This window comes from Typopeltis vanoorti, chromosome 22, assembly GCF_054136105.1.
Source record: "Typopeltis vanoorti isolate ZY-2024b chromosome 22, IOZ_Tvanoo_1.0, whole genome shotgun sequence".
Lineage (NCBI taxonomy): Eukaryota > Metazoa > Arthropoda > Arachnida > Uropygi > Thelyphonidae > Typopeltis > Typopeltis vanoorti.
Genome location: NC_143570.1, coordinates 5,087,170 through 5,114,956, shown reverse-complemented (window position 1 = coordinate 5,114,956; position 27,787 = coordinate 5,087,170). Strand labels below are relative to the sequence as shown.

The 27,787-nt window shown below is 36.7% G+C and overlaps 1 protein-coding gene across 2 annotated transcripts in view; it reads right to left on the bottom strand.

Annotated features, from left to right (window-relative positions):
• The window catches only part of LOC150094127 (IQ calmodulin-binding motif-containing protein 1-like), a 240,009-nt gene that overhangs the window by 176,395 nt on the left and 35,827 nt on the right, over positions 1 to 27,787 (bottom strand). For both annotated transcript variants that reach the window (XM_090412272.1, XM_090412273.1), the window contains exon 4: positions 2,643 to 2,836. In XM_090412272.1, the coding sequence (XP_090268398.1) occupies positions 2,643 to 2,836 (194 nt within the window). The remainder of the gene's footprint in view (positions 1 to 2,642; positions 2,837 to 27,787) is intronic.

The window sequence follows — 27,787 nt, the reverse complement described above, 5'->3', positions numbered from 1 at the left end:
CATGTAGATTGTAGTGTAGCTTGTTTCTTTGTATATATGTGTATACTCCAGATGATGACCTTAATGTGAAGGTCAAAATGTCGAGTGTTTAATTTTGGTTTATATGAAACTAAAGTTTTACTCTAACACAGTAGTTGTTTCCATAATTTGCATGATGTGTTTTATATAATATACTTTGTGACCAAGCAAAAAAAAAAAAACTTTCTACAACTTCCTCTGACCAAAGTATTTAATAATATGATGATATAACACATTATTACTTGTATATAGAAAATATATGAATTCTTCATTGACAGATCCAGGAAAATTCCAAGGTTAAAACTGGTATCTTCTTGGATCTAGCTCCCAATGATGCGAACCTAATAAAGGTTGAAACTGGTCTGGGTAATGACCCTTTCCATAATGCATCATTGGCTAGTCATTAAGATATTTTGCACAGAAACTTTGTTTTCTTATGCTCAGATAAAAGATTAAAACAAGAATATAATTTCTTGTCAAATATAATATATATTTTGCAACTAAGCAAAAAAAAAAAAAAAATATTTGTCCACATAGGCCAATCTTTTTGGATGGAGTTGTGGTCAAGATGTTGAAGAAGTTGGTGAGAACTAGAATAAAGTGGATCAATAATAGCAGTTTTCTCTGTGATGGTTAGAATGGGTTTGTTAAATGGAAGGTCAGGTTTTAACAATTTACTTATGTACTACAATAAAGTGAAATGCAATGGACAAAGATGTACAGTGGTACAGTTAGATTTTGGTAAGATATTTAATAGATTGCCAGAACAAATTGAATCCAAACTGAACTGGATGGGGTTAGATAACAAGATTAGTGAGTTTCACTAATACATACACAGTGGATTTGTGTATGGCAGAGCAGTATCCTGAAGGGGAAAGTCAGTGGTATGCTGCAGGAGTCTGTTTTGGGAGTCAATTAATTTGTCTAATTTGTCATTTAATTTCTCTATTAATGATATTGGGACTGTTTTTAGTTACTAGAGGTATGCAGCTGTTTGCAGATGATGCAAAGTTAGGGAGAACAATGGTGATCTAATAGATGTTGTAGTCTTGCTGGAGGATCTGAATAAACTGTATGAGTAGACAAGCAAGTAAGAGCTCCCAGTTCATAAGTGTCAAGTTTTAAAATCTGGTAAGCAATGGGATGCAAAGTATACAACAACTGGTAGAGGCATTCTGAAGGGGATGGAAAAAATTAGATAGCTGAAAGTGGTGGTGGAGGATAGGGACCTCAAGTTTAAGAGTCACACCAAATTATAATAATAAGGAAAACTGACATGCACAAGTAGAGGTTATGGTTCCATTGTATGAGGTCATAATCTGATTGCACATGGATTATTGTCTGCATATTTGGTCACCTGGTTTTTAAAAGAGATTACGATATATTAGAAAGGGTACAGAGATGACTGATGCTAACATGGTTTCCAGCCTGAAATATGTGGTATGAAGACTGATTGAGAAAATGTCATTTGCAGAGCCATGTGAATGATTGAAACATATAAGTTGGTAAGGGGTTGTTACCAAATTAATTAGGATGAGATTTTTCATGGATTGGAAGGATATAGGAGTAGAACAAGAGGCCATCTCTGGAAACTGTATGAGGATGTGAGCAAGGGGAGGAGTAAGCTCTTTGCATGGAGAGTGGTTGACAAGTGAAATGCATGATCTGAGAGTGGTGAGTGCAGAATGTTGAATGAGTTTAATGCACTGTTTGAAGAGCTTTGTATATGATAGTGTGGACCTTCCACAATGAATCTTTCAACTTCATTGAGGTCTGATGTTCATAATAATAATAATAAAATGTACTTATAGTTTATGATTGCCTTGTGTTGATAGTAATCTGTAAAAAAAAAAAAAAAAAAAAACCTTTAAAATTAATGAAATAATATAAAAATGATAGAGCCTAAAAATCTTCATTCACAAAAACAATCAAAGAAAAGGATAATAAATATCCAAGCAATGAGACGCTGATCAGTAATATTAGATTATTGATAATAAACAATTAAAACAATGAACCCTGCTCAGGAGACAGCATACCCTATTAGTGTTTTTGATTATAGTTTTGCAGTCTTAAGAGTTATTTCAAAGTGTTGGTTCCTGTCAGCACTTTAAAATCAGTGCCACCAAGTAAAAACCTATGAAGGTAAAAAAAAAAAAAAAAAAACATTTTATCATTCTAATCATGGAATCTCATGTTTTGATGTTCTCACATGGAAACATGAAATTTTATGACACTGACGAGATGTTTTTTGTGCTTATTGTTTCTACCTGCTCTCTCCAACAAGAAACGAGAGTTTGAAACTGCTGTCATGCCAGTGAAATCTTATTCAGAAGGTACTAATTACAAGAGAATATATAGGCTCCTGGGCAGAGTTCATCGTGTGCCAAGGGATTGTTCTTGTAAGCTCTTTTTAACTTTCAGTGAATAACAATATTTCACTACTTGGTTATAAAACAGTATTGAATATTTATTATCCTTTCTTTTATTACTTAGATTTTGTATAATATAAATATTATGCTTATCCTGATATGTAAATTTTATTATAAATTCCATATATATAATAATACAAAGAAAATATTTATAATAAGTATAATGAAATAAATAAAAAAAACTATCAATTTTACCTAAGCATATTATTAAGAGCACTGTTTAAGATATTAAGCAACGCCAGATATTTAGTTTTGTTGTCTGTTGTCATCAACATCAAAAACTGTTCATTATTCACAAGTAGAGGCACTAAGCTAGAATCAGCTGTGAGAATAAAATCCAAATTCTTCAAGATTTTGATATAACAGATAAGATGAAACGATTCTGAACTCTAAAATGGAAAGAAAAAAAAATCATATATCTTGTGTGTAAGATTTATATGTTGATTTTCATTCCTACTAGTATTTTTAAAAAAGAGAAAACAATGCAGATGACAGAACTAAAATACTGTATTATTTCCTATATTTCACCATTTTGCTCTCTTCACTAAAGTTTATAACCGTACTGTCATGAAGGATGGTGGTGGTGTGACTACTGGCGGACGTATATATATTTTGTCCAGGAATGGAGAGATTTATTGTTCTCTTTTAATATGAAGCAGATTCTAGGACATTGGCTGTTCAGATGTAAATCATCCACATAGCATAACCAAACAGCAGGTTTATATGAACAGAGTTGCAAACTAAAAATTCTGATTTAACTGACTATTGTGATAAGCCTGATCCTTAGTAAACAATAAACAGAAGATCAGCATCATTAAAGTCTTTAATTAGATAATCTGAATATAGTTTAATATATTGATTATCAAAATAATGAGGAAAACATTCTGAACACAAGTTCCTGTTTTTAAACCAAACAAAAGGAGATAAACCAAGAGACCATCTTTGGAAACTGCATAAAGAGAGTATAAGCAAAGGAGTAAAGAATTGGTTCTTTGTAGGGAGAATGGCTGAAGTGAAATGCATTGCCTGAGAGTGTGATGAATACAGACATGCCGAATGAGTTTAAAGTGGAGTTTGATGAGTTTTGTGTGTGACAGTGTGTACCTCCTGCAATAAGGCTTTTGACCCCATAGAGGTCTGGTGTTAATAATAATAATATATATTTACAGGCCTTCACACATTAAGGGATAATAATTAATTATAATTTAGCTGTTAAATTATTAGGCCAATATTTCACCTTGGTTATCAAGGTATCTTCATAGGCACAAAGATATACACTATGCACATGCATGCAGACACCAGCAAGAAAGCAAACACAGACTTGAGACTTGGATTTGAGAGGGTGGAGTTTAGGGCCATTCAAAATGGTCTATGAAAACATTGGCGAGGTGACAGAGATTTGAAAATCATGTATAACAGACAAGATTTGAAGTACAGACAGTTTTTAACATGGAAGGAAGTGTGACCTATAATGTGTAGGAGCTGATGGGCTAAGTGTTTGGCCACTTTATAAGTAAGGGGGAAGCCAATCCTGTCCACTATGGGTCTCAAGAGTATGTTTTGTTTTGCGTATTTTTGGTAACCCATAAATTTAGGGAGGCTTAGGATTATATGTTTAGGTTTTTGGATAGTTTCAGGAGGGCCTGAAACTATCCAAAAACTGAGATTATCTGAGAGACTATTTCAAGAATTAATTAGAGCATTACAACATTCTCCAAATATAAATAAATTTGGTTGCCAGATATATTACAAAAAATCTAGGAGACTATCAACATGAGTGATAATCAATATTTAAGCATCCATACCAGATTAATAATCTCCATTCCCTTATCATTGTTGCCCAGCATTTGAACATTTGGGTAAATCTTGTATTACCATCTCTTATATAAAACTAAGGAGTGAAAGAAACGGCTTAAAGAAACACATATCTAGCTTTTCTAAACAAGATATGTGTTTCTTTATAAAACTAAAGAGTGAAAGAAACAGCTTAAAGAAACACATATCTAGCTTTTCTAAACAAGATATGTGTTTCTTTAAGCTGTTTCTTTCACTCTTTAGTTTTATATAAGAGATGGTAATACAAGATTTGCCCAAATGTTCAAATGCTGGGCAACAATGATAAGGGAATGGAGATTATTAATCTGGTATGGATGATTAAACATTGATTATCACTCATGTTGATAGTCTCCTAGATTTTTTGTAATATATCTGGCAACCAAATTTATTTAGGTTTGGAGAATGTTGTAATGCTCTAATTAATTCTAGAATTTATCTTCTAGAAGGACTAAGAAAGTAAATATTGTGGTTATAGAAGAACTGTTTTTACTTTTTAAAATGTACCTTTTGCTTCTATTTTTACTAATAAAGGGCATCTCTGCTGTTAAGCACTGACCTCATTCACTCATTCTTCAAATGTATTTTTGCCTATGCAAGTTTTCATAAATTTTCAACATTACTGGCAACTGACCTTCATAAAAATGCTTTGTTGCTCTTGAAATAACTTATTTAGACACTAGCAAAATCATTATAATCATCATCATCATCATTAGAAATGCTATTAGTAGAAGTAATAATATGTACATCAAATATTCTTCTTTTTGATGATAATGGCAGTGTAAAATCTCGTATAGAAAAAATTTAGAACTAAATTTTTTCTATGTTGATTTTACATAGGAAATTAAATTTTACATAAAATATTTGTAATTAAATTAATGTAATAACTCACTTTGCTGTATTAAATCTGGTAACAAATTGTTAGAATAATTTTATAAGAACTACTAGAATTGTAAAGACAAAAAAATAAGCTCAGACAGGATTAGACAAATAGACCTAAGGCTAGCGACAAGGTCACTGGATTACGAGTTTTCCTGCCAAAACTCGACGATAGCGTAAGTGGCGGAGAAAAACCCTCCAGTAAATCCGGGGGAGACTGAATTTGAAGAAGGGCCAAGGTCGAGAGAGAGTGAGATAAAAGGTAGAGATTGAGGGGCAAAAAGGAGGTTCTCGTTCTAGCTCTCGCATTCACTCTCAATTCGAAGTTGGTTCCTGTGCCAAGCCTTTTCCGAGGACGGGGAGAGTCATGTTCCTGTGAGCATGCAGTTCTGATGAAGATGGGAAGTTAGATAACAGTGGGGATGGTCTTTTCGAGATGTCCTACCGTATGATTCTCGATGATCTACGTGTGTGCTGTAGTATAGCTGTCGTAACCTAGAGCCCAATTGGAAATTCTTTTTTTTGGAAGAAGCGGGACATGCCCATATACCATTAGGATCTAGGACTATATGTAATGAGCTGGCAAGAGTGCAAGTAAGATGTTTTATGTTAATTCCTAGATTGTGAAAATTAAGCAACGAATGTTGGTTCTATTGTTGAATAGCAAAGAAAGAATTAGAGAAGTCGAAAAGCCGTACTTCTGTTTGAATGTGAATAAGTAGTATATAGAGTTTTAAGGAATTTGCTAATGTTGTGAAATGCAAAAAAAATTGAACGTGGATTAAGCTTTAACTTTTTCCTGTTTATAGCATGAGTAAAGATAAAGTGTGTTTAAGTCTATCCACGTGTCTGAAAATTTATGTAAAATTTTAATGTCTTTGTCTTAAAACTTAAGTGAAAATGCTTGAACGATCGTATGGAGAATTAGACATGTGATTTGTATTGTCTCCATTGTTATCCAGTTGTATTAGACTGAACCAGACACTTGATATGTGCAGTTTAAATTTTGTAATTAATTTGTCTTAGAATGAATAAACATGTTTGTTTTGTTAATAGCTTGCCTGATCTTGCCTTACCAATGCACTGTCTCATAAAAATATAGAACCTGTGTGACCAGAGAATAGTAATAGCTAAGACTGACTGATATTAAGAATCAGGAGTTGCTTGAAATAGAGTTAATTTAGGAGATATTTCTCATGGTTGGCTGAATGTTTCTCTTGCATGTAGGAGAAAGAAAAAACAATTCTTTTACGCTATCCTTAATGGTGCAGTCGTAAAGAAAAATAAATTTTTAAGGATCAATACAAGAGAAATACAGCAAGGTAGATTAGGGAATTGATTCCAGCCAGAAGCTTTTCCTGTCTACACAGGAAAAGTGTGTAGCAAGTGAAATAGCTTATTTATGGCCTTAAGAGAAAGGGGAGGAGTAAAACTATACTCTAAAAGGATTAAGAATAATCACAAGTTTTGTGCATGAAGAACTAGCTCAAGCAAGGACGATAAACTCAGTATTACAACTGATAAGAAAAAGACATTGCAAAGGGACAGTCCCAACATTAAATAATAATAATAATAATAAGTTTTACTAGGAATAATTAAGTATATATGCGTAATTGTTTAAGTAAGAGCGGCTGTAAACATTGTACGCTACCAATATTATTAGTGTGGGGTTTTTTTTCTTGCTTAAACTAAATACGAAAACATTAATATTAGAACTAGTAACCTGCAGAGAAAAAAAAAATGGCGGCGGCATTGTCATTCCATGATTTTAATTTGGATTTCAGTCGGTTCGTTAAGTGTGAGGTCTGTTATATGTATTCCTTCGATTACATAAATGATTTGTGGATGTTTAGTGCGGATGGAAGAAGGGTGTGTGTGCGAAATGTGACCTGAACGAGGAATTGATGAATGCGAATATGAAGTTGATGACAGAAAGTGATAGTACCGATTGTGTCGCGAGTGCACGTTTGAAAGAGAAGGATGGTGAGAAAGACAGGCGAAAAAATGTTAAAAAATCAGGAAAAAAGAAAAAGAGCGATTTGACAACTGTAACGGATGTTAAAAGGGACGAAAGTGAGGCGGAAAGAAACGAAATTGAGAGAACGAATGAAAGTAGAAATGGCGTGATGCAGAAATCGCAAGTAAAAAAAATTGAAAGAATGAATGATAGCGAAAAAAGAATGACTGATGGCGAAAGTTGGACGCATGTTGGAACGAAAGTACTGAACCAAAGAAAGATGAATGACAGTAAAAGTGAGAAGAATGATAGCGAAAGTTGGATGCATGTTAGTCCAAAAGTACGGAAACAAAGAAAGATATGTGAGAGTGAAAGTGAGAAGAATGATAGTGAAAGTTGGACGTATGTTGGACCGAAAGTACGGAAACAAAGAAGGATGAATGAGAGGGAAAGTGAGAAGAGGGGGTCGAGAGTTAGAAAGTTAGAAAGATTTAATGATAGAGTGAATGTGTCGCGAGGTTCGGAAGGTGAATTGGATTGGATGAAGCAAGAAATGAAATGGATGCGGAATGAAATTAAGAGAATTCAGGTCAAAACTATTAAAATAAATCATGATGGCATGAAAGAGTTAACAAAATATGAGCGAGTGGCGTTGTATGGCGACTCCATTATTAAAGGTGTGCTAGAGGATAAAATGCACAAGGTATGTTTTCCAGGCAGTAAAATGAGTAGAGTGATTGAGGCATTGAATATGAGGCGGGAACGAGCAAAAGAGTTAATTGTATTAATTGGTACAAATGATTTGAGAGAGAACAAAGAGCATGTCAAAATGAACGTCAGGAGACTGCTTGGAAAGATAAAGGAGAATAGTGTGACAGGAAGGGTGGTCAGTGTGCTGCCTAGGTATGATTGTGGTGAAATGAGGCGGAGAGCAAGGATTATGAATGATATTCTGGCTGAAATGTGTGAGGAGATGGGAGTACAGTTTGTTAATGTGCGGAATGAGTTTGAGGGACGAAGTGAGCTGTATGGGAGCGATGGACTGCATTTGAGTGGTTATGGTGTGAATCGCTTGGAGAGACTGCTGCTGGAAAGTGGAGAAGTGAATAGAGAGAATGAATCAGATCGAGAGGGGAGTGATGTGGAAGAGCAGGAGAGTAAGACAGGAGAGATTGAAGGAGTGGAAATGAATGGGGAAGTGAGTGGTATGAGCATAGAAAATGAGAGAATGGATGTGCAAGAGGAGCAGGGAAATGGGGAGGCTCAGGGTGGACAGGGATACACAGCGTGAGAAAGGTGGATGCTCCAAGAGGAGGTGAGAGCATGTGTAGGCAGGAAAGTAATGGGATGATCAGGGATCAAAAGGAAACAGATGGAATTGCAAAGGGTTCTAAAATGAAGAAGCAGAAAGGGAAATGACCCCAGTCCAGCATGGAGAGATCACATCGAGCGAGTGGTATCAGTGGAACTAGCTGTAGATCCAGAAATCAGTTGTTGTGTTTGTATACCAATGCTAGAAGTATAAGAAACAAGGCAGATGAAATGGTTGCACTAATTGCGTCTGTGCACCCAGAGATTGTCGGAATAAGTGAGACACGGTTAGATGAGGATGACATCCTGACAGGAATAGAGATGGAAAGGTATGATGTGTTTCGTGAGGATAGAAGGGGTAAAAAGGGAGGGGGAGTGCTATTGATGATAGAGAAAGAGTTATGTCCATACAAGGTAGAGATGCAAGAGGGAAATGGGGCCAGTGGTTTTGAGGCGGTATGGTGTGAGATGGAGGTGAATGGAATCAAATACTTGGTGGGATGTTGTTATAGACCTGGTAATGTGGATGGTGGTGATAGTGAAATGTATAGTCAAATAAGCCAAGCAAATAAGAAAAGGGTGATCAATATGGGTGATTTTAATTATGGCAATATAGACTGGAATGAAGAGATAGCAACTGGAAGTAAAGAAAATGAGTTTCTTGAGTTTTTGAGGGATAACTACCTCAGACAGTATGTAACAGAGGGCACAAGAGGATTAAGGGTCTTGGATTTGGTCATCTCATCGGAGGATGTAATTACCAATGAGGTATCAAATCATCCACCAATTGGTGAAAGTGACCATGAGCTGATTACTTGGGTGGTTGCCAGCAGTGCAAGGACCCCTGTGAAAAAAGGGTATATGTGGAACTACAAGGGGGGTGATTATGAAGAGCTCAGGAGACAGCCTGCAGGTGTAGCATGGAATGAGGAATTAGCTGGAAAAGAGATCAATGCAGCTTGGGGGATTTTCAAAAAATATTTAGTGGATGCAATGTCTAAATGTATACCACGGGTGAGAAGGTTAAATAAGGTAGGTGTGAGATGGATGAATAAAGAGATTAAGCATGCAATACAGAGAAAAAGGGCATTGTGGAGGCAGCATAAGAGAAGTGGAAGTAACCAATTTCATGAGGTCTACAAAGACCAGGCAAGGAGAGTGACTTGGTTGGTGAGAGTAGCTAAAGAGAGGTATGAACAGCAGTTAGCTAATGAAGCTAAAAAGAATCCTAGGGAGTTCTTTCGATATGTAGCCAGCAAAAGAAAGAATGATTATGGAAGGATGACATTGATTGGAGGAAATGGTATAAAGACAGCTGTTGCAGAATGTGTGGTGGAGATACTTAATGAGCAGTTCATAAAGATCTTTCAATCTTGTGAATGTGACTTCATGGGGAGATTAAGAGCAGTTGATGATGGGGAGGAGAGACTGACTGTAAGTGAGCAAGAGGTGTTTGGGGAGTTGAGTAAACTAGATGTAAATAAGGCTGTGGGACTTGATAATATATCACCACGTATTCTGAAGGAATGTGCCAGAAAGTTGACACCTGCCTTGACATATTTTTTTAATACGAGTCTTGCACTTGGTCAAGTCCCTAAAGAGTGGAAGGAGGGCAAGATTGTGCCACTTCATAAAGGAGGTGATCGAACTCAAGCATCAAACTATAGGCCTATCTGTGTGTCAGGTGTTGTGGTTAAGTTGTTGGAGAAGCTTGTAAGAACTAGGATCCAGAGTTGGGTTGACAACAATGGTATAATCTTTGATGGACAGCATGGATTTGCTAAAGGGAGGTCGTGTTTTAGTAATCTACTTACTTATTACAATAAAATGACTACTTCCTTGGACAGAGGAGAAGGATACACAGTAATATACTTGGATTTCGCAAAAGCTTTTGATAGAGTACCTCAAGACAAGTTGACAGTCAAACTAGAGCAGATGGGGTTGGATATTAGATTAGTGCATTGGATTGGAGACTGGCTATCTGATAGGTATCAACAAGTTGTGTATGGGGGTGCAATATCCAGGAAAAGGAAAGTCACTAGTGGAGTGCCTCAGGGATCTGTTTTAGGACCATTACTATTTAACTTGTATATTAATGATATTGGCGAAGATTTGGATGGAGATATTCAGTTGTTTGCAGATGATGCAAAGTTGGGACGAACCATAAAGAGTAGTGAAGATGTTGTGGCCTTGCAAGAAGACTTGAATAAATTGAGTGATTGGGCAAGCAAATGGGGATGTGAGTTCAATGTTGCAAAATGTAAAGTTTTAAAATTTGGAAAACAAAGATGGGATGCAGAATTTATGCTTGGTGAGAATATATTGTTGGAAGTAGAGGAAATAAGAGATCTGAGAGTGATAGTGGATAAGGATCTAAAATTTAGGGGACACATCGCCAAAATTGTGAAGACAACACAAAGACTTCTGGGAATGATAAGGAGGACACTGACGTGTAGAAGTAGGGAGATTCTTGTTCCATTGTATAAGGCTTTGATTAGGCCACACATGGACTATTGTGCCCAGATTTGGTCACCTGGTTTTCAGAAGGATGAAGAGATGTTGAAAAGGGTCCAAAGGCGACTGACTAAGGTAGTTTCTGACCTCTGGAATGTCGAGTATGAGGAAAGATTGAAAAGATGTAATTTGCAGTCTAGTGGAGAGAAGGAAGAGGGGAGATATGATAGAGACCTACAAGTTGGTAAGGGGTTGTTATAGGATCAATGGTGGAGAAGTTCTACAGAGAATAGTGGGAGATCAGGGGAGAACCAGAGGTCATCCCTGGAAACTGTATAAAGAGGGTGTGAGTAGGGGAGTGAGAGGCAGGTTTTTTTCATGCAGAGTTGTGAATGATTGGAATGCCTTTCCTGAGAGTGTGGTGTCTGCAGGGAGTTTGAATGTGTTTAAGACCCGGTATGATGAGATGTGTGTGAGATAAAAGGACCTCCTAGATGAGTCTTTGACTCCATGAGGTCTTGTTTAATAATAATAATAATAATAATAATAAACAAAATATTAACAATAATATTAAAATTAAACGATGGATATTATTATAGCAGTATTGTTATGATGGTCTCACACCTTAATACTAACATTATTTGGCTCTTAACATAAATTTTCATGTAGTTGGCAACTGATTTTCACTAAAAGCTGCACTGCACTCAATATGCAATTTTTTATTGCTGATACCGTAACATTAGAATCATTATGAGTAGAGGCAATAATAACAATATTGCACTATGTATAAAAATCTTTTCATTAATGACACTGTTGCCAATGATGAAGCTTCTAATACTAACTTCTTATTGACAACATTACTCATGGTTGATCCATGACAGTTTCTTATCACTACACTGAAAACAAAGCTAATCCTTTGCAAACATTAATAGTAAGCAAAATTCATGCTTTAAAGTATTGACGGCATGGATAAGCCCTGACAATAATAGTGAACTCCCCCAAGACATTCATAGTGTGTTTGATGTCCCCATTAGTGTTTGCAATACCAGCAAATTGCGTAAAAATCCTTTTAAAAATTTAACACTAATTTGGTGTTTTCTACTGGTATTTCTGTAAATGAAACACACTTTGAATGCATGTTGGAATAATTTTATTGTTGACTAATTTTTAAACTAAAGTTCCTTGTTTGAACAAGCATCCCAGACCTTAATGAGCCTCTGTGACTGTGTAACTACATGCTTATCTTAGCAGTCAACTGCTTGCATTATTACTTCAAATATTTCATGACTAATTAAACTTTTTAGTACTAGTAACTAGTAAAGTAAAAGTATCAATGTTTCAAACATCATTATAGGCTGCTCTGACAATCAAAGCAACACTCACAGTAGTGTGAGTCACAGTGTGTTAATTTTGACACTGTCATTAAAGACAAAATTATATTTGGTGATTATGATTCTGTGTTCTGATTGAGAAAGCAGTGAACAGTGTAAGTTACTTACATATTGTGCCAAATAGTGAATAGTCAAAGGTAAAAATTTAAATTTCATGTGATTTGATATTTGATAAAAGGAAATATTAAAAAGGATTTTCTTTGGTAACCATGGATAAAAATGCACCACAGTATTATTTTATATGAACAGTAGTCAGATTTTTCTGCAGATCACCAACATAAAACAATTATATACTCCAAAAACATGTAAAGGAAGAATTTGATAACAAACTTTCATTAATACTGGATATTCCAAAACTTGTTGAAATAGTCTGCTGCCTATATTGAGTGATTCTCAGTTGTTAAAAGCTGTTCTCATAGATTTAAAATCAGATGTCAATTTGTCAGAAAATGATTGAATTTCTCTCTCTCTCTCTCTCTCTCTCTCTCTTTCTTTCTCTCATAGAATGAATATTAGCAATGCAACTGATAATTGTTGTAGAAGAATTATATTGCGAATATGTGAATTTGTATATCACTGACACAATGTTAAAATTTATGCTTAATGGACTAACAAATCAAAACACATTTTAAGCAGTTAAACTTAAAGATGCACTGAAAACTTGCATGAAGGAACAACAAACATTTTATTCTGATATAGAAACAGTGGATATTAAAGATCAAATCCAATGCTGAATCGATATATGTAGAAACTTCAGAGGTTTCAAAATTTTGGCCTGAGAGTTTATGAGAATACAATCCCTGGCATTGGGGATTGTATTAATTGAAAGACAAGCTTCCATATATCCACCTTTTAATAGTGGATTTTGATAAGGGTTTCACTGGCTTGACACTGTTTTGAACTGGTTGGTTCTGAAGGCCTTTTCCAAAAACTCGGATAATTCCTCAGATCACCAAACCAATGAGTGAGCAAAAGATAATTTAACTCATTACTCAGCAGTGGTGCCACTTAGGGCCAGGCTCACCCTACCACTAAACAGAACCTCATATTCCAGGTAAAAGCATTCACCAAAACAACCTCAATGGGCCCCAAATTCATCTAAGAACATAAAGAACATACTTTATGCTCTTCAGACAAACTGTTACAGAAAGAATTACAACACATTAATTTCACCTTTTTATCTAATGGTTTTAAGGATTCCTTCATCTCTACCTCTTCAAATACAGAAGAAATAACTCGCATTCCTATCCCTTATGTACATGGCATTAGTGAATGCATAGCAAAAGTTTTAAACCACTGAATCTTTTTGTTGCCTTATGCCCCATCAGGAAATCTCTGCCTTTCTTGCTCCTCCTAAAGACAAGCTTCCATTTCTCAATTATTCAGGTGTCTACTAGATTCCTTGCACTTGTGGGTTATCTTATTTCAGTCAAACAGGAAGATCTGCTCTTATTTTACTAGAAGAACACAAACCATATATTAAATATGATGAGCCTAAACAGTCTGGACTTGCAGAGATGCTATCAACATTAAACAGTTCACTGGAACAAGACAAGAGTTCTTTCATAAAAGTCATTCCCTCAAAGAATGGCTCTATAAAGAAATGTGTGAAACTTTACTTCACTGTCCTAACCTAAATCCAATGGTCTACATCATCTATCCCCTTTGTGGGAGATAGGAAAAATTAGTGATTTAAAAATTACTAACTTTATTTTGTGTGTGTGTGTGTGTGTGAGTGAGTGAGTGAGTGAGAGAGAGAGAGAGAGAGAGAGAGAGAGAGAGAGAGAGAGAGTGGTGTTAATTGCTATTCTATGTAAAATTCTATGCTAATAAAGTTTTTTATGTGAGTTTTCCTCCATCAATATGCCAACTGATAGTATTTCATTATTGAAACAAATGCTCCATGACTTATGGGCCACTCTGTAGAATGCCCAATAGATTACAGTATTTACTTGATAAATTGCACCATTTTTCCCAAAATTAAAGTTAAAAAATTGTGATGGGAGATATATGCGAGGATTTTCGGAAACTAAAGTTTTCAGCAAAAAACTGAAAATAAGTATGACTTACCAAGAATCTCCTATTCGCTATCGCTACTTCTGGCCTCAAGAGTGGTTTCCTTGTGTTAATCATCAATGTCATATACCCAAATGGCGTCATCTTCTCGCCCATCCAGGGCATTACAGATGCTGGTTTTTAAAAAAAGTCTTAGCAATTATTTCTGACGAAATCCCACGCTGTCAAAATCCAGTTGCACAACAGTTCTAATGATGGCTCTTAATCTTTCCTGCAACCATTTGGAAAGTGAATGGCAGCAGGATAGCTGTCAGCTGCCATCCACTCCGTGTAGAATTTTCTTACATAGTCCTTGAATGGTTTGTTGACCGATAAATCCAAGAGCTGTAGACAAATGGGTCCCAACATTTATAATTATACAGTAATGAACAAATTAATCCAAACAAGCCAAATTTTTGTCAAGTTTTTGGTTTGAGTTTGGTTTTTTAATTCACAATAATTTTGGTTTTGGTTTCAGTTCACAATAATTTTGGTTGGGTGCTGCATGTTTTTTTAACTGTCTCTACGATGTTTATTAATAGTGCTGTGCATTTTTAATAATGTAAACAAGATGACATTCATAGTGTTTTATTCATTTCGTATAGCTATATAAATGAATACATTTCAAAGAAAGTGTTCAAAAATATGTACGCTTTCTCAGCACACGACAGCACACATTTTTACATGACTCAAAGGCAAATTGTCAATGAGCATGGTGTTGGTTTGGGTACTGTTAATGCAATTTTAAAGAGGTTTAGGGTGACAGGTACCTTTTCTCCTGACAGAAAAGGAAAATGTGGGCAAAAAGGAAAACTACACTTATTCAAGATCATTTACTAGTTAGGAAAAGCAAAAGTAATCCAAGATTGTCTGCTGTAGACTTAAATAGAGACTTGGCAGCTAGTCGGATTAACATTTTGGACATGATAAATTTAGTTTAATTCTTTATCCAAATGTAAGCAAACAAAGTTTGTGCCTGAAGTATCTTCAGGACTGAGGCAACTCAGAGTAAAGGCAGACCAAGCTCTCATCACTCCTTGTTCTCAGTATCTCCCATAATACAAAGCACATCTCCTTGTGGACATGTATAATGCTATGCATTAAGGGAAGGGCCACTCCCCAGACTGGTTTCAACCTTCATTGAGGTCTCGTCAGTGGGAGCCTTGCATTATGGGAGATACTGAAACAAGGAGTGATAAAAGCTTGGTCCATCTTTACTACGAGTTATCTCAGTCCTGAAGATACTTCAGGCGCAAACTTTGTTTGCTTACACTTGGATAAAGGATTAACCTAAATTTACTATAGTCTAACCAAGTGGAAAATAAACTTCCAACATCTTTCTCTAAATCCAGAATAATTTAATAATAAGGTGGTACACCTTTTGGCAACTCGTATAGGTAAATATGACCTCTCCATTGCTTCTGCCTTAGTATCACCATTTCTGGATCTGGCTCCCACTGACGAGATCTCAATAAAGGTCGAAACCAGTCTGGGTAGTGGCCCTTCCCTTAATGCATAGCATTATACATGTCCACAAGGAGATGTGCTTTGCATTATGGGAGATACTGAGACAAGGAGTGATGAAAGCTTGGTCCACCTTTACTACGAGTTGCCTCAGTCCTGAAGATACTTCAGGCGCAAACTTTGTTTGCTTACACTTGGATAAAGGATTAAACTAAATTTATTATAGTCTAACCAAGTGGAAAATAAACTTCCAATGTTTTGGACATGACAGTCTGTCAAAGATTGTTGTAAGCAAGGACAACTGCCCACAGACCAAAAAAGAAACAGTTGTTGACAAAGACTATGCAGAAAAAGATGCTCCAGTGGGCAAAAGTGTACAAAGATGTACAATGTGTAAGCTACAAGATGCTACCTCAATTCCTTCATGGTGATTATCACAACTTCTCAACACACCCTCATATATATATATCTTCTTCTTCTCTGATGCATCAATCTGAAGATTGTTAATTATAGCAGTACACCATAACATCCTGTCTCATGACCTCCTTTTTATCTCTTCATAACGCTTAGCACCGGTTAGCATCATTATGTTATTTATATATGAAATTCTTGGTCTGCCTCATGGCCTCTTTCTTTTTACAGTCCCCTCCATTATTTCTGCATAATCAGTCCCCCATGCCTCATATGGTGTCCAATTAGGTTTTTTCTTATCTTATTGATGTGATTCATTAGTCACTGCTCTTCATGAACTATATTTAGAACTTCTTCATTACTTTTTTCTTTCTGTCCAACTAATTTTCATCATCTTCCTCCATCACCAAAGTTCAATTGCCACCAACTTTCTGATGTCTTGTTTTGTTAGCATCCAGGCCTCACAACCATTTAATGCAATGCTCCATATGTATGTTGTCACTAGCCTTTTTTGAGCTGGATGCTAAGTCTTTACTGATAAAAATGTTTCTTCTATTGTAGAATGCCTTTTTGGCCAGGATTATTTGTACTTTAATATCTGATTAGTTTCTTCCATCTTCTGTGATAAGACTTCCAAAATTAAAGGAGGATACCTGTTGTATTGGGTTATTATTTATTTCCAGGTTTATTTTCATCACATTTGCTTTACTTGTAATTAATAGTTTTGTTTTCTTATAATTAATTTTTAGGCTGTACTGTGTGAAAATTTCCTCCATCTTTGTCAGGGTAGATTTCAGTTTGTCCTCATTATCAGCTATAACTGCTATGTCATCTGCAAACCATAGCCAGTTAATTTCAATTCCATTTACCTTAATTCCTGTTTATATTAATTCTTTCAATTTATTTATTGCATCTTCAATGTAGAGATTAAACAGCATGGGTGAAACAGAGCAACCCTGTCTTACACCTCTACATATTCTTGATATTGTGGTTTTTGTTTTATTGCTGGCTATTTTTATTAGGGCTTCTTGGTGCTTGTAAAAATTAAATATGAGCCTTCTATCTCTCTAATCTACCTTTATTGTTTTTTTAGGTGTGAAACATTTAGTTCCAATCGATACTATCGAAGACTTTCTCCAAGTCAAGAAAGACTATCAAAGTATTTTGATTCTTCTCAAACCTTCTTAAAGCTAGGATTGCTTCTCTTGTTCCGTGTTGTTCCCTGAATCCAAACTGGTCATTGCCAATATACTCTTCAGTCTTCTTTGTTAGCCTTTTTTCTATAATTTTTTAGTAGTATTTTCGAAGCATATGACCTATGTCCTCTAAGAGTGGAGAATTTGGAAGGAAGTGAGACAAATGATTTTGAGAGCGTATGGTGTGAGGTAGAGGTAGGCAAGACAGGATATTTAGTGGGGTGTTGCTACAGACCCAGGAGCACAGAGGATGGGGACCAGGAGATGTTTAGACAGCTAAGTTTGGCAAGTGCAAGAAGAATGATTGTTATGGGAGATTTTAACTTCAGTAGTATAAATTGCAGAGAGGAAGATGCATGTAGCAATAGGGGAATGGAATTTCTAGAATTCTTGAGGGACAAATGTCTTAGGCAACATGTAACAGAGGGAACAAGAGGTTCAAAAATTTTGGATTGGTTATAGCATCAGAAGAGTTGATAATAACTGAGTTGACATCTCTCCCACCAGTTGGAGAGAGTGACCATATGGTGTTGACTTGGTAAATGAATAGACATGCAGGAGTATCAAAGAGACGGGAACTTATGTGGAATTATAAGGCAGGTGATTATAATAGTCTTAGACGTCAACTTCGGGAAGTTTCATGGAGGGAGGAATTGGAAGGCCGGGATATCACCAGTGCGTGGGAAATTGTGAAAGAATATTTGTTATCAGCAATGGTAAGTTGTATACCACGAGTGAAGAAGAGGACGCAATTTGGAGTAAAGTGGATGACAAACAATATTAAACAGGAATTGCATGCGAAAAAGAGGCTATGGAAGAGATATAAGGAGATAGGTGAAGAGATGCATGAGGAATATAAGACACAGGCCAGAAGAGTGACTAGTGTGGTAAGGAAAGCGAAACTGGAATATGAGAGGAGATTGGCCCTAAGATCCAAAGAAAATCCTAGGGAATTTTTTAGCTATGTGGCCAGTAGGAGGAGAAATGACTGTGGAAGAATGATATTGTGGGATAAAAATGGGAATAGAGTGACTGATGCAGAGGACATAGTGGAATTGTTCAATGAACACTTTATTGGAGTATTTCATCCTAGAGGAGTCAGTTTTAATGCTAGAGGGATAGGACTGGTACGAGGTCTGGAGGTACAGGAGGAGAGTGTATTTCAGATACTGAGTACTCTGGATGTCAGTAAAGCTGTGGGACTGGATGGTATTTCGCCACGAGTTTTGAGAGAATGTGCTAGGGAATTGACAGTACCTTTAACGTGGCTTTTCAATGAAAGTCTGGCTTTGGCAAAGGTGCCCAGGGAATGGAAGGAAGGTAAGATAGTGCCATTGCATAAGGGTGGTAACAGACTGGAAGTGTCTAATTATAGGCCAGTCTGTGTGTCATCAGTAGTTGTTAAGATCTTGGAGAAAGTAGTGAGGGACCGTGTACAGCATTGGGCAGATGAGGGTAATGTTATCTGTGAGAATCAACATGGATTTGTGAAAGGACGCTCTTGTTTTAGCAATATGCTAGCCTTTTATAATAAAGTTACAAGAACATTAGATGAGGGGAAGGCATATACTGCAATTTTCTTAGACTTGGCGAAGGCATTTGACAGGGTGCCACATGATAAGCTGATATTTAAGTTGCAGCACATGGGTCTGGATGTCAGATTGGTCAACTGGATTCAGGATTGGCTGTCTGATAGGTATCAGAGAGTTGTGTATGGTGGAGCAGTTTCCAGGAGGCAGAGGGTTACAAGTGGGGTCCCACAGGGCTCAGTACTAGGACCTATATTGTTTAACCTTTATATCAATGACATAGCCAGTGGATTGCAGGGGGATATTCAGTTGTTTGCAGATGATGCGAAGCTGGGAAGGATTATTAGTAATAGTGCAGATGTGGTAGCCCTGCAAGAGGATTTAAATAAGCTAGATAGATGGGCAAATGAATGGGGGTGTCAGTTTAATGCAGCAAAATGTAAGGTCTTGAGGTTTGGGAAACATCGATGGGATGCTGCATACTCTATGGGAGGAGTTATACTGGAGGAAGTAGGGGAGACAAGAGATCTGGGGTTGATGATTGATAGAAACCTGAAGTTTAGGGGACATATTGCAAAGGTGGTGAAGGTAACACAGAGGATTGCTGCTATTATGAGAAGGACACTGACCTGCAGAGATAAGAGGGTTATCATTCCGTTGTATAAGTCTCTGATCAGACCACACTTGGACTATTGTTCTCAGATTTGGTCCCCAGGATTTGAAGGGGATAAATTAACTGTGGAAAGGATACAAAGACGGATGACAAAGATGGTTTCATGACTGTACAAGGATAGTTATGAGGATCGGCTGAGAGAATGTGGACTGCGGAGTTTGGTGGATAGAAGAAGGAGAGGTGATATGATTGAGACTTTTAAACTGTTGAGAGGTGGTTACAGGGTTGACACTGGGGAGTTCTTTCGCTTGGTTGATCAGCAGGAAGGAGTGATGACAAGAGGCCATCCCTGGAAGTTACGAAAGGAAACTGTGAGCAAGAGGGTAAGGAGTGGTTTCTTTGTGTGGAGGGTGGTTGAGCCGTGGAATGCATTGCCTGATGGAGTGGTGGGAGCGAGAACGGTCAGTGAGTTTAAAGAGTGGTATGATAGACTTTGTGTTTCTCAGGGGGGACCTCCCCTCAGTGAGTCTTGACAGACTTTATGTCTTAGGAAGGACCTCCCTCGATGAGTCTTTTGACCTTGGAGGCCTGAATAATAATAATATGATATTAAGCTTATTGTTCGATGATTTTCACACTTGTGTGCCTTATTTACTTTAGAAATGGGTATGATAGAGCATTGCATAAAGTCTTTGGGAATGATCCCCATTTCATATATATCCTTTATGATCTTGAAAAGGTATGACTTAGTTATAATTATATAGAGAGGGGGGGGGGGGTTTCAATGTAATGTATGTGATGTGCTCTACTGTTTCTTTTTTTTAAACTTGTGTGCATTATTTACTTTAGAAATGGGTATGATAGAGCATTGCATAAAGTCTTTGGGAATGATCCCCATTTCATATATATCCTTTATGATCTTGAAAAGGTATGACTTAGTTATATATATAGAGAGATATATATATATATAATATAGAGAGAGAGGGGGGGGGAGTTTCAATGTAATGCATGTCATGCATGTCATGTGCTCTACTGTTTCTTTTATTTAAATTCCTTACTGTTGCATTCTGTCCACTAATGATGTCTTATGATATGTAAGACAAAATATCTGTATAATTAATCAATTTTTTACTACGGTACACATGTGATTCTATAATAAAGGATATCTGACAGGTTTCATTATACAAGAAAGAGCACTTAGAATGTCTAAATTACCATCTAGAAAAAAATTAGTTTGTTGAAAAATGCAAATAAGAAATTAAAAAGTACAACATTAAAAGTATTAAAAAAAAAAAAAAGAGAGAAATTGAACAATCTGGAAATAACTGTGATTAATTTTAAACCACTCTAAAAGTGTAAAAATTCTGTGGATTTGCCAAACAAAAATGGCTGCCATAATTAACAGGACGTCAGGAAAAAAAAAAGGAAAAAAAACATTCTTCCATCTTAGGATAGGATAAACAAATAACTCACTATGATCAAAACACAAAATTGTGCAGCTTCAATTTCATTTCTGATTTGATGATTTCACATGGAAAGACCTGGTCTCTATACATCCAAAAGGAAATATGCTATGCATTAGTTGATGCAAAGTCATCTGCTTTCACATACAAGTGGCCTATTTATTGAAAATACTTCACTTGCAGACTTCATTTGTTAATATTTGTACAAAATAAGAATATAATTTATCTAATATAATTTACTTAGTAACCAAAAACTTTAAGGATATCATTTTGCAAACAGTCAGAAGATAGAAAAAACAGTGCATGTGTGAACTGCTATATGGTACAAATGATGCTCTTGTATTTCTGCTAATTTTAATATGTTGCATACAACTTTGAAGGAGACAATGAGTTGAAATTTCTTCAACTGTAACACATATGTTTTTATATTCTTTTGTATTCAAATTTCCATTACTAATCTTCAACTCATACCAATAATGTTTTATGACATGTAAAATTAAATGTTTGTGATAAGTGAAATACAGTTTTGATTAAATATATTTTAATTAAACCTAGCTGCTGTGCATCCCAGCAGGAGTGTGCAGCAGCTAGGTTCTTGTTCCTGCACCCTGTAAGTACCCATTAGGGGAAGCTGCTACCAACCAAATGCAAATGATCAAACTAAAATGCTCCCAAATTCCAGCCTTAAAGGATTCCACCTGGGGCCAGGCCTAAAAATATTATCATTTAATATTCAAGGTTTCTCCAGTTTCAAGCAAGCAAGATCTCATTGCAAATATTTGCATAGATAATGACTGTGATATGCTCTGACTGCAAGAAACTCACAGAGGGGAAGGTGTTGCCAGACCTTACATCCATGACATGAAACTCATCAAAGAGATATCCACTGATAAACACAATAGTGCAATATTTACTAAAGAAAACGTAATTCCATCATCCATTGACTCAACAAACAACAAAAACATTGAGATTATTACAATTACAATATCTCAATCACCTCAGTTTATAAACCACCAGAAGAAGCTTTCTCCTTCCCCAACATCCTCTTCAATAATAATGCATACATGACTAATGTTGTATTAGGTGACTTTAACAGCCATAGTATTAACTGGGGTTACACAAAGTCCAAAGAAGATGGAGAACTTGTTGAAAAATGGGCTTAAAACTTTTCTCTAAACCTGATTCATAATCCAAAACTCCCTGTGGCAGATGGAAGCAGGGATATAACCCCAACCTCATATTTGTTAGCTCAAAAATATCCAACACCTGTGTTAAAACAGTCTTTAATCCCATTCCACATACTCGACATAGACCTATAATGCTTCAATTCAACCCAGTCGTTATGCCTAACACAGTCCCTTACAGACAATTTAATTTCAAAAAAGCTAATTGGAAGGATTTCGTGGAAGATCTTGACTGCTCCATAGGGCCAGTCCCTCCAAACCTTCAAGAGTATCTCCACTTCATAAAAATACTGATGAAAATCTCTACCTAATACATCCCCCGAAGATGCCACACAAACTATATTCCAGGTCTTTCTAGTGATAAACAAGCCCAGTATACTAATTACTTACAACTTTACAACACCAACAACCCTTCTTAGAGGAGACTATCCATGCAGGAAAAAAATTATGCTCCGAGATGGCAGAGGAATGCCGTTCCTCATGGAAAAAAGAAATAGAAGCCCTTAATATGACTCATAGTAACAGAAAGGCATGGAACCTTACCAACAGAATTAGTAAGGATTTCACTAAGCCATATGAGTATCCACAGGTAACAGATAATCAAATTGCTCACCAGCTACTGCTGAATGGAAAATTCTCTAAAAAGCACCCAAAATATACGGAGGCTGTTCAACAAGTTATAAGACTATATTTATACAGAAAACAGATTACCTTTAATCGTCATCATTTACATGGTCTTTTTCGAAGTAACTACCGTGAGACGCGATGCATTTGTCCCAATGTTGCACTCACTTCTTAAACACATGTGAAAGTCCGTTTTTTGAGAGTTCTTTCAAAACCGCCTCCGCAGCTTTTACACATGCTTTGTTGCTTTCGAAATGGCGGCCTCTTAGTGGTTTCTTGAGCTGAGGAAACAGCCAGAAATCGCACGGTGCGAGATCAGGACTGTATGGAGGATGTGGTAGGATATCTATGTCGTTCTTCTGCAAAATGTCCACTACACAACCAGCAATATGTGGCCTTGCATTATCGTGGTGAAGAAGCCATTCTTCAGCAATGGACGCTTCCTTTTGACATGCTGTACCATTGTCCGTAAAACATCCGCATAGTATGAGCCGTTTACAATATTCCCGGGTTCTACAGCATGTTGGTAAACAATACCTTCGTAGTCAAAAAACATTATGGTCATAACTTTACCAGCCGATTTTACAGTTTTTGCTTTCTTGGGGGTACGCAAAGACAGATGCTTCCATTCACTGCTTTGTTGTTTCATTGTAGGGTCATAGTGATACAACCAAGCTTCATCTGCCGTAATGATGCATTTTAAGTTGTCACCTTCTTGTTCCAGTCTTTCTTTCCATTCTGTGCACACATCCACTCGATGTTGCATTTGCTCCAGTGTCAAGAGTTTGGGAATCCATCGGGCGCAAACAGGTTTCAGTCCCAAATGTTCAGCCATGATTGAGTGAACACTTCCCACAGAAATATTCAGGACAACATGCAGCTGGCGTACTGTAATTCTGCGATCCTCCTTGATGATAATTGCTGCTGTGTTGATCATTGTCTCTGTGATGGACGTTGAAGGTCTTCCCTCACGTTCAAGATATTCCACATTTTGCCTTGCTTCCTTAAAAGTTTTATGCCAGTGAAAAACACTTGCCCTTGACATTGCTTCATCATGGAAAGCTTCGCGTATCATGTTAAAGTGTCCGATGCCGATTTTTGCAAACGCACACAAAATTTAATCGCATAACACTGTTCCAAGGACTCTTCCATTTCAACGACAGATCGTGGCTTGTAGGCGCGCTGAAACAAGCTTGCGTTTAGTCACGTGACACTCTGGCACATCAGCCTGTGTATGCCATCTATCAACCTCTTTTGTTAATACAGACAGCAACATTTCTTTATTCCACAGAAATTAATATTGTGATGAGTGGTTTTGCGACAGTAAAATTAGTCTTATTACTTATTGAACAGCCCTTGTATTTAGATATTTAGAATCCCAAGTGAGGAGCAAAATATGATTAACTCAGATTTCATGATCACTGAACTCAACGCTGCCATAAACCTATTAAAACCTAGAAAATCTGCAGACTTGGATGATATCTGTAATGAACAAATTAAACATTTTGGGCCCGTGATTAAAGAGTGGTTATTAAACCTATACAACACTTGCCTCAGAACCCTAAGGATACCAACTATCTGGAGGCATGCTAAAGTGGTGGCCTTTCTAAAACCATGAAAAACTCCAACTGAAGCAAAAAATTACAGATCTATATCATTACTCAGCAACCTCTTTAAACTCTATGAATGATTAATTTTAAATAGACTAAAATCCCTAATCAAACCCCATCTTATTGCTGAGCAGGCTGGTTTTATAAGACCAGACAAATCCTGTACATCACAAATTCTCAACCTCACTCAATATATAGAAAATGGTTATGAGCAAAAACTAGCCACAGGAGCAGTCTTTGTAGACCTAACTGCAGCATATGATACACCATCTCACACTCAGAAATAAAATATATGGAATAACTAGAGACTATCACCTTGTCCTCCTGATCCAATCACTCTTGGAAAACAGACACTTTTTTGTGGACCTGGGGGATAGGAAGAGCCGCTAGCATCCCCCAAAGAATGGCCTCCCCAGGGAAGTGTTTTATCACCATTACTTTTCAACATCTACATCAATGATCTCCCCATCTTTCCAAGAACTAGAAATTTAATCTATGCTGATGACCGTGCCATAGCTGCTCAATCAAAAAAATTTCAAGTCGTTCATTGAAACTACTCTATCACTTACCTTAAAGACTGGCCTTTTCCACCTAACAATAAAGAAGCCAACAGGAAGCTACAGACTGCTTGGGAAGGCTCTAATATAGAACATTCCTGGAACTCAATCTACTTTGGTGAGACTCTTGATCGCACTCTTTCATATAAAACACACATAGGAAAAACAAAGTTTTTCCTATGTGTGTTTATGTGTGTTAATGCAAGAAACAACATACTAAGAAAGTTTACTTCCTCCAAACGGAGTGCATACCCTAGACACTGAGATCTTCTGCCTTGGCCCTTTGCTATTCTTCTGCTGAATATGCCTGCCCTGTATGGTCCAGACCCTGCCATGCTGAAAAACTTGACCCAACACTGAATGAAAGCTACTGCTTAACCAACACCACTAAGAGACTGGTATACTTTGGCTGGTATTGCACTCCACCTTCAATTCAAAGATTTGCATTCTCAGCTGACGAAAGAAGCAGACAAATGAATGATGAGCGCCACCCACTATTTGGCCAGACTACAGTGCCCCAAAGACTAAGATCCTGACATGACTTCCTAGCAACTGTTAAACAACCTTAAAACCTCCAGAGACAAGACTTCAACGATGGCTTGCACTATACCCTGAGAAGAATACTGGTATTCCAACAGCCAAACATCTTCCATCTGGTGCCCACTTGGACTGGAATACTTGGAAAAGCCTCAGTAGACTATGAAACGACAGGACGCTGCAAACAAAACCTCATCAAATGGGGCTACCTCATTGGACCAGATAATTGTGAGTGTAGGGCAACCCAGTCCTGGAACACCTTTCTTGCTCCCCCCTTCTTCAATCGCCTTGCATAAAAGAGGACCTTATATCCTGCACAGAAAGAGCAGTTGATTGCGCAAGATTCTGGAGGAACATCTGACCATATTTATTGTATATAACTTATGTATAGTTTCTTTTTCCTTCATATTTTTATTATTCCCTATATAATTTACCTACTAAATTTAAGCTGTTCTCATTTGCAATGTATCCTAATTTGTTGTAAATAATGTTGTACCAATCACTTACTACTGTACCACTTTTGTTTGGATACAAAATAAATAAATTAAATATTGAAGTCTCACAGGTGCCTTTATACAAGAACCACTGTGTGTTAATATCGTTATTTCAAAATAAAATATTACTCAATAAGGTGATATCAACAGTGGGCTTATTTAATACAGTATGTCCTGTTAAGCTGATAGCGTTTGCCTTTTCTTTTCTGAATAAATTTCTGCAATTAACCACAGCTTGCATAATTTTGTCTGCTTTGATAACTCTTTCCATGTTGGATCCATTTCTTCACAACCAAACTGCCTTATTAACAGATACAAATGCCTCTACCACACTGTAAAGTGTTTTTTGGTTTCTCAGCTTCTACTCCTTTTCCTTTTTGCTTTCTGTCTTTATCTCTCTCTCTCTCTCTCTTCCTTCTGCAACTCTCTGTGAAAGAGTTACTGAAAGCAGCAAAAGAAAAGAGTGAGCGAATTTAATTATTATGTAGTTTAATGGAATAAATACATCACATATAAATAATTAAACAACATGTTTAATCACTCCTATATTTTATTCCAGTCACTGAGACATTGTCAGGGAAGAAATATCAAAACTGCAAATCACACACAAATTTGCACAAACATTAAGTGGAAAATATTAGACTGAAAGTCTGAAGTCCTACGAGGAGCACCCTCTATGGGTGCTGTTGGCTGGCTTTAGCTATGTTGTACAGGAGGTCTATGAATTAGAGTTTCCCAAATCTTGAGAAGTTTAATACAACCATATTTATTAAGATTAGGTTGTTGTTTTTTTAATTCTGCTGCTAATTCTAAAAAATGTCTTTCGAATTTCTATTTTGTTTTATGAAGCATAGTAGTTGTTTTAATTTGATTCTGTGTGAAATATCCAAAACATGGTCAGCAAGCCCTGACTGACCATACTTTTGATAAGAGATGTTTTTTTTATGTTCTTCTAGGCAGATGTTAGCAGATTTCCCAATCTGAACCATAATTTTTGAACTCTGTAAACACCTGAAACTAACAAAGTCTAAATAAGTCTAAATAGTAGAGTTAAATAAGTGAGTCTGTTGCCACAGTATGACAGAGTTGGGTTGAGAAGGAGTGCCATGATAGTGAATGAATCAATGCATCGGTTATGCAGGAGCAATGATGTGGAGTGAATCTGAAGAAGGAAAGGACTTATACAAGGTGGATGGTTGCATTTAAATGGATATGGTGTTCGGAGTTTGGAAAAACTGTTGTTGAATGACGTAAGATTGGATGTGCAAAATCAGGGAAACTAGTTATTCAGTGTAAGGACAACAGTGGGCCTAGGGAACCATTACACTTTATGTGCATCAATGTCAAGAGTATTCAGAACAAAGGAAAGGAATTTTTGGCATTGTTTAGTTCATCTTGGCCAAAGGTTATTGGCATTAGTTAAACATGGCTGATAGAAGATGATATAGTTAGTGGGATAAAATGTGAAGTGAATAGTGTTTTCAGGGAGGATAGAGAAAAAAGAATGGGGACAGGGCTATTGTTGATGATAGCTGATGAACTGCAACAAAGAGACTGGGAATTCAATTGCAGGCTGGTAAAAATAACACATTTGAGGCCATCTGGTGTGAGAAAGAGGCCAGTGGGACAAAATGTACAGTCGATTGCTGCTATAGACAGGGGATGTGAAGGATGATGTAGATAGTATGCATCAGCAAATAAGCTCAATAAGTGGAGGGCAGATAATTATTATGAGGGAATTCAACTATGGAAACATAGATTGGAAGGAGGAAAGGAAA